The sequence below is a fragment of the Protopterus annectens genome, chromosome 5.part0 (assembly GCF_019279795.1).
Source record: "Protopterus annectens isolate FY-2018-M chromosome 5.part0, PAN1.0, whole genome shotgun sequence".
NCBI classification, from domain to species: Eukaryota; Metazoa; Chordata; order Ceratodontiformes; family Protopteridae; genus Protopterus; species Protopterus annectens.
In genome coordinates, this window is record NC_056735.1 from 1,869,143,395 (window position 1) to 1,869,154,861 (window position 11,467).

At 40.1% G+C, this 11,467-nt stretch overlaps 1 protein-coding gene across 1 annotated transcript in view; it reads left to right on the plus strand.

Moving 5' to 3' along the window:
* Window positions 1-11,113, plus strand: part of NAA16 (N-alpha-acetyltransferase 16, NatA auxiliary subunit) — a 2,694,704-nt gene extending 2,683,591 nt beyond the window's left edge. The window contains exon 20 of the mRNA XM_044071699.1: window positions 9,257-11,113. Coding sequence (XP_043927634.1) covers window positions 9,257-9,454 — 198 coding nt within the window. The 3' untranslated portion in view covers window positions 9,455-11,113. The remainder of the gene's footprint in view (window positions 1-9,256) is intronic.
* The last annotated feature ends 354 nt before the right edge of the window (window positions 11,114-11,467 follow it).

Below are 11,467 nucleotides of genomic sequence, written 5' to 3' on the forward strand. Positions count from 1 at the left end.
CCCCCGACTCCCACGTGGAGACAACTAGGCCTCTGGAAACTCAAGGTATTGGGCCTACGGAAACTACTTCCTCAGATGGGTCCGGAGCTGCTGAGCAGGCATCGGCTTCTGAGGGTGTTTTCAGACCTACACAGCTTTCTATCAAGACCACTTCAGCAACCAAGACAAAGTCTAAAACACCTTTAAAGACAAAGAAACAAGTACAGCATTCTCCTGGACAGTCTTCATGCCTAAGAAACAGATGCTTAAAATGGCCGAGGACCTAATTACTTTGATCAGGGGTTCCCATCCCCCTCCTGGTAAAAGGCCTAGGCAAGACACTGACTGTGATTCCTCTGATCAGGTTTCTATTTCTTCTGATTCCACTTCAGAACAGGGATATTCAATTCCTCCCTATGAGGACCCTGATGCTGAAGAATCTTTCCCTTCAGCCTCTCCTCCTGAGGATTATTCTTTTGGGGAAACCCTGCACACCACGAGGGAGCATTTCCACTGGGAGAGCCAAGATTTTCAGAATCCAAGATTTTCTTTTATTGCCTCAACACAGACCTCTAGCTATCCCTCCTGTGTTAGACATTGTAGATGATGTATTTTCTGAGTCCAGTCTGTCTCCTAATTCTTTACCCCCTGCACCAGTTAAGCCAGACAGGTATTACAGGATTCCAGATTCGCATAAATTTCTTTATAAAAACCCTGCTGCTGACCCAGAAACTATATCTCAGGGTCCCAAAGGGGTCAAGGCTTCCACTGCAAAAAATCCCTGTTCCCTCTGATAGGGATTCTAGAGCTCCTGACAGATGGGAAAAAGTTTACACCTCCGCTACTTTAGCTGTAAGGGCTTTAAACTGCCAGTTTCACATGCTTAAATATCAGCAATACCTAATGTCTCTGCTAAAACAGAAAATGCTGACAAAACTCTGAATGTCCTGAAAACAAGGAAATGCAGGATTTATTGCATGCAGCTGAACAAGTGGGAAAACATACTTTGCAGTGTGGTTTTGATTCACTAGAGGCTTCTTGCAGGGCCGCAGTTACAGGCTCTGTCATTCGAAGGCATGCTTGGTTAAAGGAACAGAGTCTGCCTGGTCATGTTAAAGCAAAATTATTGGATGCTCCATTACAGCATGATACTTTGTTTGGTGTTAAGGCAGAAGAGGTGTTAAAAAAAATGGAGGATAAAGCTAAATCAATGCAGACAGTCAAGGATTTCTTACAGGTTCAGCCACCCAGATTTAGCAGGAACTGGCCTTCTAAGAATTGGTCCTTTCCAGTGTCAGACAGGCCACAGAGAGGCAGATACAGATGCCTTAGAGGCAGATCTCAGGCCCAAGGCTCATACAGGCCTAAACAATGGGGTGCTCCTGCCTCCAAAAGCAGAGTAGACAAATCACAACCTTATAGGAAACGGTCCCAATGACTTCCCACTGCCAATGCCAAGCACTTGCCTTTTGGCAGCACCCTTAGGGGGAAAGCTAGCACTTTTTTCACAAAATTTGCACATGATTACCCAGGACAAATGGGTACTGAATATTGTTTCTCAGGGCTACAGGTTCCACTTTCACTCCCTGCCAAAGACAAAAGGTATGCCAGACTTGCCACACAATCAATGGGCAGAGGCACAAAAGCAAATTTCATCTCTCATGGACATGAGGGCTATTCAAAGAGTTCCACGGCAAGAGCAGGGGCAATGATTTTACTAAGACTTTTCTTGGTACCCATAAAGGACAAAGCTTGGAGACCAATACTGGACCGGTCTACTCTAAATACTTTTCTGGAAGTTCCAAAATTCAAAATGTTGACTCTGCAGCAGCTTCTGCCCATGCTGGGCAAGAAGGCTTGGCTCGTAACTTTGGACCTCAAGGAGGCATACCTGCATGTCCCAATCAGACAATCTTGCAGAAGATACCTCAGAGTCATAGCTGGCTCAATGCACTACCAATTCTCTGCACTGCCCTTTGGCTTATCTACTGCACCCAGGGTCTTCACAAAATGCCTGGCACCAGTAATTGCATTTTGCAGACAAAAAGGAATTCAAATATATCCCTACTTGGGCGACTGCCTTATTCAAGCAGAAAACAAGGACATTCTATTAGAGCATCTGGCGTTTGTAAAAAGATTACTAATTTGCCTAGGGTACACAGTAAACAGAAATAAATCAAAACTAATGCCCTCTCAAGAGATAATATTCCTGGGTGCAAGCTTAAATACAACTGCCCAGATGGCTTATCTCACGCCAAACAAAGACAACTGACTCATTACTTCCAAATAATGGCAACAAAGACCCAGTTACCTGCAAGAAAAATTCTGCAGGCTTTGGGCTTCATGGCATCCTGCATTCTGCTAATTCCATATGCAAGACTGCATATGAGGAAGCTACAATGGTATCTAAAAAGTGTTTGGACTCAACATTGCCACAGCCTGGAAATAATAATTACTCTCATTCCCTGCCTGCAACAGGAGTTTCAGTGGTGGGCACTGGCCTGTCACCACAACAAGGGACAGCCATTCACTTTACCCACAGCCAGGCAGATACTAACAACGGATGCATCGGATTATGCCTGGGGGGCACACATGGCAGGAAAATGTATTCGGGGCTTGTGGCCCGCAAGCCAAATGCATGTTCATATCAATCAAACAGAGATGCTAGCTGTACAGAATGCCCTGACAGGCTTCAAGGATCTACTCCATCCAGGACAATTATTGCTAAAGACAGACAACACTACAGTCATGTGGTACATAAACAAGCAAGGGGGCACACATTCCTACCCCCTCTGCAGGCAAGCCATGACCTTGTGGAACACAGCATTGACCTATCAAGTGCATCTGCAAGCACAGTTCCTGCCTGGAAAGACAAATACTCTGGCAGACGAACTAAGCAGAAAACTCATGGACCCTCATGAATGGAAACTAGATCCACAAGTCTTCAGCATGATAACAAGGAAATGGGGATGCCCAGACATAGATCTGTTTGCCTCCCCTCACAACTGTCAACTACAGAGATTCTGCACAAGGACTTATCACACACAAGCATGGAAGGCGGATGCTCTATCATTCAGCTGGAAAACCCTGACAGTTTATGCCTTTCCTCCACTGCCTGTCCTCCCCAAGGTGCTCCTAAAGGTCAGACAAGAGAAGCCAAAAATCATTCTGATTGCCCCAGACTGGCCACGCCAGCACTGGTACCCAATCCTAAAGAGCTTGTCTCAAGGCCCAGCCTGGACTTTACCTCAAATTCCGCTTCTTCTGACCCAACAAAACAATCAGATCCTACACAGCCAACTCAGAACCTTAAAGCTGACTGCATGGCGAATACTATAACCACTCAGAACACATCTCTCTCTAAAGCAGTTATGGATGTCATTTTGGAAGCCAGGAGGCCCAGCACCTGAAAATCTTATGCAGAAAAATGGAAGAGATTCTGTGCTTGGAATCAGGCACAAGGAATTGAACCGCTTGTTCCAAATATCCCTCAGATTTTACAATACCTAACTGAGATGCTGGACAAGGGCCTATCCTTCTCATCAATTAAGATCCATGCCTCTGCCATTTCAGCTCATTACAATACGGAACCACCTATTTTTTCACATCCACTGCTAAGGCAGTACCTCAGAGGGGCCAAAAACATAAGACCTCCAAGGAGAGCATCAATACCTGCATGGGATCTCAATTTTGTCTTGGAAAAGCTCACACTGCCTCCTTTTGAGCCAGCCAATACAGCTGACATAAAATTCTTATCATGGAAAACAGCTCTGCTCCTAGCAATAACTTCAGCAAGAAGAGTATCAGAGTTACAGGCATTAATGGCTGTGGAACCTTTTATCATTTTCCATCCGGACAGGGTTTCTCTAAGGACAAACCCAACATTTATGCCAAAGGTAGTGTCCAGTGTGGCTCTTAACCAAACCATTCATTTGCCTACTTTTTATCCAAATCCCCAGAATAAAGGGGAGAGACTTCTGCATTCTTTGGACATACACAGACAGCTACGCTTCTACTTGGACAAAACTAAGACTTTCAGAAAGACTGAGCAACTTTTAGTAGCATGTGCTGCAGAATCACAAGGAAAGGCTATCTCAAAGCAGACTATTTCAAAATGGATAGGACACTGCATTCGTTTTTGCTATGCTCAGCATGGCAAATCAGTGCCTAAGGGCATTAGGTCACATTCGACCAGGGCAGCAGCCACATCAGCAGCCTTTCTCAGAGGAGTACCAACCAAGGAAATTTTGGAGGCTGCAACTTGGAGTTCAGTGCACACTTTTACCAAGCACTACCACTTACCTCTTAACTCTAAATCCAGATCAGGCTTTGCCACTGCAGTTCTGCAGGGCCTCTTAGCCTCTCCTAATTCTATTTAGACCCAGCCGCCCAACCTCAGCTTTGGGATTCAACCCAAGTGTAATGACTGCAACAGTGAAACACGATGGACATAGTACAGTTGTGTACCTACCATAAATGTAGATGTTTGAGTGTATTCACTGTTGCAGTCCAGGTTACCCACCCACCTTCCCCCTTTCTTTGCTGGGACTTATCTGTACTTCTCTATTCTATGCAACCTATGTGGTGTATTTGCTTGTAGATGAAGGTATTGTTTATTTTAGTGCATACTCTTTTTAAGCAATGTTTTAGCCTACCCTTTTGGGGGCACCTGACATCTGGGGCAAGAAAAACTGAAGAAAATGGCGTTGGCTGCAGCTTATATACCCCTGGCGCACTGACGTCAGGGAAGAGGCGACAGCAACCGACGCCGGAACAGGACTTTGGAATTCAGGACGACTGCAGGTAGCCTGCCAGCAGGATAACCCAAGTGTAATGACTGCAACAGTGAATACACTCGAACATCTACATTTATGGTAGGTACACAACTGTACTTTCTATTTTGTGTGACCATTTTCTGATGAAGTTTTGTTTATGAATAAAGAATGAAAGTGCTAAAAGTTAATGGTTTTGTTTGTAGCTTCCATTCAAGTGTTTTGATTTTCTTGTCAAGTTTGTCAGTATACTTTGGCGTTGTCTATTTTGTTATTTTAAGATACATAAAGTGGTTAACCCCAAATGATTTTAGCTGTCACACTGACTTCTCCTGAAGGTCCAGTAGTTATGCTGAACTTTGTTTTTCATGATGAAATTCCTTACTTTTTTCTACACCTCTTCAGACTCCTAGTTTCTGTAGAAACTGCCCCCCTATCTTCACAAGTTTCTTAAAATTATTTTTTTGCTACGTTGTCTCATCTCACATGATCTTAGAGCTAGAGCCACATGTGCTGAAAAGATCCATTTCTGCTGTTTTATCAAGGCAGGATGACTGTAACCCGTTCATTTCTTCCATAAATGTTGTTAATTATTGTTACCTGGGCTGTGCCTGCAAATGGTCCATTGAGATCAGTGCATTACTAAGCAAATTGGGAAATTTTATTTTCATTTGTTTGTAATGTTTAAGTATTGGATCCAGAATGGAAGGAGAGTAATGGAAAAACACAATTCCATCTTTGGAAGTAGAATATTATTGGCTATGGATTTGCAGGCAGTAGCGGGTAGTAGGTGAGAGATTCTGCAATAGAGCTTTAGCTGTGAAAGAGCTTTAATAATAGTCTCAATAAGAGTAGTGAATGTAAGGCATTGACCTAGTGTTGTCCCCCAAGTGTTTCTTCTCAGTAACAAGGAATAACATTTTCTTGGCAATCTGTGATGGTAATGCTGGACAGGTGTGGAGCTTTTTGTGTGGGGTCAATTAGAAGTTTATGGTAGAATTTTAGAAACAATTGATGAAGTAGAAGTTGCAGGATATAGAGGCATTTATTTGCTGAAGCAATATTATGTTAGCAGCATAAAGAATTAGGTCATGCTTAGGGAGGTCATTGGAAAAAGACAAAGATCCCAAAACAGAACCTTAGGGACTCCTGTATTTAGGTCCCAGTATTAGACAACTGATTGTTGGCTTAGAAATGGAATGGCCTGCTGTCCAGGAAACGTTGGAAACACATGATAACATTTTGACCAAAGTTAAGTTTGTGTAGTTTTGTAAGGTTGAGGAGTCTATGGTTAAGTCTTTTGAAGCCCTCATCATGTAAACGAAATACCAGCTGTAATGAGGCCATTATTGATGTTTCACTTGATAGTCTCCGTTGCTGTTAGTAATGTGGTAGTTGTACAAAAAGCATTTCATTTCTGAAGCTGTGTTGCCTGTCTGAGATGAAGCCAAAGCTGTTAATATGCTTGAATAACTATTTGTAAATAATTTTATGAATGTTTTAGCCAATGGGTCGGGAGTAGGAATAGTTTTTAAACTTCCAGCTTAATTTGCAGAACATGTAGGCATCCCTATAGCGATACTGAAGTCATTCTCTTGCTCAAGATGTCAGTATGATGATCATCTAAAAGGAGGAGCTATTCACATCTGTGATGTAGCGAGGTATTGCCAGCTGTATCAGGAGAAGTGAGACAGTGCATGTGTGGCATATGTCAGTATGGCTGGCTGAAGGTTTGTAAGTAATCTTATTTGACTGTCACATTAATTTATACATATGCTTATATTAAAAATGTATTTGTAAAAGTTTGTTAAAAATGCTGCAACAGAATCTGAAGAGAGTTCTGAATGTGAATTGTGCCGGTCAGTTGACTAGATGTGATGTAATTCTATAACCAGCTGAAGGACAGAACTCTGGCAGCATCAGTTTGCTTTTGTTTTTCTTTTTCTTTGGAATCTGATATAAAAGGTCTATGTCAGTTATCACATTTCATTTACTAGTAGTTATTAGTTCAGTGTGTGTGGAGTATCTCATTTTGCCTTGTGGAAGTGAGCAGCTCAGCAATACAGCTTGCCTTGTGATATTAAGTGAGTTTACTAGGGACAGTTTCTCTTTAGTTTAGTTAGGAAAAGTACCATGAAATTAGTTAAGTATTATTTCTTTTTCTACATGTGAGCTACAATTCAACTGTGTTATTTATATTTCCTGTGACTGAAAACTCTGATGTTTATTAAAACTAATTAATTATTTTCCTGTTTTCTGTTTTTATTATCCATTATTAAATGTTTTTATACCTTTTCATTATGGCTAGTCTTTGGTGTTTATTTTTAATATCTTGAGAGTACCTGTGGTTATTTCAGTGTCACTGTGGCCACTCGAAAAGCCGTACTTCTTTGGTCACATTCTACCATTCATATCAGTGTTAATCTGACACAGTATAATTGGTTGCCCCTTGTAAGAGCCTTAAGTGTATTTGGCTGGTAGCAGCTAGCCTGTAATCTGGAGTTAAGGGATACTGGTGGTGAATCTGTGTCAGCCTTTCCCAGGGGTGGGTGGGTGTGTTTATGTGAGACAATTCAGATATTCAAGTGTGTGTGCCAGATACTTGGAACTGGGACACACTGCTCCAAGGTAGGTCTTGTTTAGGATCTGGAGAGACGGAGTCTCCAGTCCCATTGGAGGGTGTTCCCAGTGTGTTCTTGGGGGAAACTGTGTTGAATTCAGACAGGTGCATTTGAAATGCTATATAAATCCATTATTCCTGTTTTTAATGACTGCCTCCCACCGGTGTCAGTGGTTGAGGGATTGAGGCTCCTGGATTACTGTCCCGGGGTAAAGAGAGGCACATCACAACATCGTCTTTAGTTTAATTTTGCTACAAGAAGAGATTAGTCATCAGTATGTCTGTCCTTCAGTCCTTTACAGGCGACTTCAGCAGAACAGTAACTACATAGTTTGGAACCCTTTTCTAAATTGCTCACATCGATTAATAATATTTTACTTGTTGCTAGATTTAGATATTTTTTGCAAATTTATGTCTCCCCTGTGGTACATGATGACCCTAGAAAAGATCATTAAGTATGTTTACTAATACTAGACCTTTGTGGCACTTTTTGCCAGTAGTCTGTCTTCTTTCCATCACCTTCCATTGAAATGTTTTGGAGATGTGTTATTTTGGTGTTTTTTGTTCCATTAGCAGTCTTTTGGCATCTGTCAGAAAAAAAATGGTGAAACATGAGGGTAAGGTCTTCTTGAGGGTGTATGTTTATAATTTGCGTCGTGGTTGGACTAGGAAAACCAGTCTAAGAGAAGAACTGTAGATTTGTTGCTGAGGTATCCCTTGCTGGTAAGATGTTCAAATGAAATTTTTTTTTTTTTTTTAAATACAAAGTTCAAAAGTAAATGAAGGTAGAAAAAAAATAAGAAATGCTGTACTGGTCCACTAACAAGACAGCACAAATGCACTGGAGCACAGAGGTGATGTAACACCTTTTATTGGACCAGCATAGCTTTTTCAATTACTCTATCTTTCAGGCAAAAGCTCAAGCAATTGTAAAACCTATGTCATTCCAGTAAAAGGTATTCCAGTGTCTTTGTGGTTTCAAGTAAATGTGGAGACTTGTTAATTAATGTGTTTTATGTACATTTTGGTTGGCCGTAATAAATAAAGGATAAGACCTAACAGGAATGTGCTGTAGAGTAAGATTTTCATATGCCTGAGTTGTTACAAAGCATGAAGTGAAGCTCAGTGACTTAAAATACACTTGAGATGTGCCTGATCCTGCCTGCCCATACACAACACACCTTGGAACTGCTTACTCCCATGGTATACTGGCTTTTACTTTGAAAAGAAATAGCATAATATATGCATGCAGTTGCTTGAATTCCTTATTTTATGCAGTAGTGGGAGAACACTCACATTGGTAATGTAGATCAGTGGAGAGTAGCTGCGCACATTTTATAGCACATTTTCCAGATAACTTATAAAGACTGAATGAAGAATCATGTTGTATAAATTTGTTTTGTATTACATGTCAATGTATATAATAACTTAGAATGAATATGAAAACCTGCCCTAAACAGAATGAAGTAACATTTGTGAACAGTTGTGAGAAACATTCTGTTTCAGTAAAGTTATGTGAGTTGGCATTAGAGTGCTGCTGTTAATGTAGTTTGAAGGTTAAATAGAATTGTGTTTTTTTAAACATTATTAATAGTGCGAGTAGTATACTATGTTAGTAACTTCTTTCAATAATGCAGGTTGTAGTAGCACTGCTATGCTTCAGTGCTCATGCAAGAGCTGAATCTTATCAAATAATTCTTTGACAGCCTGAAGTGACATTGTATTGGGATGTCTGCTTAGGTAATAAATTGTCATAGAACATTTTAATGATTATTCTGGTAAGGTGTAATATTAGAATGCTGCTGTGCAAGTGAGCTTAATAGACTTGTTTCCTGCCATTGCATAGTAAGTAATACTAACCAAAAGGCAATATTTTTCTCTGCAGAATCTTACTCGTGTCTTAGAAGCACTACTTGATGGCAGTTTTGGAAGTTGCAATGCACAGTATGAGGACTATAGGACATCTTGCCATAAACTGTTTCCCTTTGCAACTGCCTTTTTACCTGCCACAGAGGAAGAAGAAAATATTACATCTATAAACAGCACATCTTTTAACCACGATGCTCTATCCAATGAAATCTGAAATGATGGCAGTCTGACATTTGCACACATCTGCTGTCATGACTTGACGTTCTTCAGGGTTATTTTATCAAAGTCATATTGACAAATTGCTTGCCCATGTAAATTTTTGGCAGTATATATGTATATATATTTCCAAGAAAATGGGACATGGTATTCCACCACAGAGTACCCTGTTGAATATTGTTTTTCCTAGAACTTGAAACTGTTTATGCAAAATCTTAATTCAATATTTGTCATGTTTATACTTGTACAGTTTTAAACATTTTAACTGCAAAATCCCTAGTAATGGACATTTAATGTAAAAAAAAAAAATATATATATATATATGTACTGTGATTTGGCCTGAATTTTCCTACACCGTAAGGCAAAGATAGTGATTTCTTGTAAATAAGCAAGGACACTGATCTGCTAGAGTTTACAGGTAAAACAAAATTCAGGAACACTTAAAAACTCAGCAAAATTGTAAAATGCCACTGACTCAACAGGAACACACATCATTTAGAATAGTAATACCAGATTTTTTTAATGGAGAGAGGTGAGTTTTTAAACTTTATCAGTGCCCTGAACATGAGGTACAGACATTAAATGTTTTATTTTTGCTGATCCGTTTGTAATGCTGCGTAAGTTGTGCTTCCCATTTTTTTTCTTTGAGGAGACAGTTAAGTTCATAATTTGTTCCAAATTAGTTTGACATTTTACCGTTTCTGTGTGTACTGCACCTACTATTTATGCATGAATGTTTGAATCCTTCATATAAATGGATGTTTCTTTAGGGTGGGAGTATTGGCTTTGCTTAAAACTGAAAAAGGGAGTTGCTGAAACTGCTGTGCCGTACCCAATGGTTTCAGATTTGCGTGCCGAATTGTTTTCCTTTTGAGTTTGTTTTTGAGTCAGTCAAGCATAAACTTATGTGAACATGTTACAAGCTTATCTCTTGACAGTTCTGGACAGTAGAAGACTTCTTGTTTTACCCCAGTCTTCTGTGCTCCTATTTCATCCAGAACACAGCAACCACTTTATACTTTAGTTCATACATTAACAGTTTTTGATATGCCAAATTGGAGTACAAAAGTTGTTTTGCAGGCAGAAAAAATCTTGTAGACCTCTGTATACAGGACTTGTTTCTGCAGAGATGATTTTTTTTTCAGTTTTAATTTTAGAGGATATGCCTCATACTGAAAAGAGGTCACTGTCCTTTTTAGTACTCCTAGCCATCATTTAACTAATAGTTGAAAGGTATGCAGTTGTGGGTCAGATTGTCTTTTGTTATAGTATTTGTTTACTGAAAAAGTTTTACAAGCAGTACATCCTTTTAAAAAAGTGAGTAGTAACACATTGAAGAAGTGGATGTTATTCCTTTAGGTAGGAACAGTTTACACAATTACTGTTTTTTTCCAGAAGTTATAGCTGCATTCTTTATTAGGTGATACTTGATTGCACCTATAAGGAGAATAAGCATTGCTGTTTTTTTTTTTTTTTTTTGTATTTGCAGCATTCTGTAGCAGTTTACTCATGGAGGTAGTCTGAAATGTTAACTTGTTACAAGTTAATTGTGAACAACTTCTTCTGGCTTTTCCCGATTAGGGTCGCCACAGCGGAACTCCAGTCCTCTAATAAGTGGCAGTAGATTTTTACAGTGCTGAGGTGCCAGTTTGACGCCTAACATTCAACGAAGGCACGCCCATTCACGTATGTCTTTCGAACGCTACTCGACCGTGGGGAGGACATGCAGACTCCACACAGAAGGTGCTCCAGCCGAGAATCGAACAGGAGAATCTCTTGCTGTGAGGCGACAATGCTACCGCTGCACCACCGCGGTCAGAAAAACAGTTGGTACAGATCATTTTCAGTATTTAGTGTACAAAACTCGACTAACAATTTCCACTGTGGATGAGAAAGAATGGTTGTAGAAAAATGCCCTTAAAAAGAAAACTACTAGAAATACACTTCACTTTTATGGTTATTTAATAGCGGTTAATGTGGATAATTTGATGTGTGAACTGTCAGTTCTGTA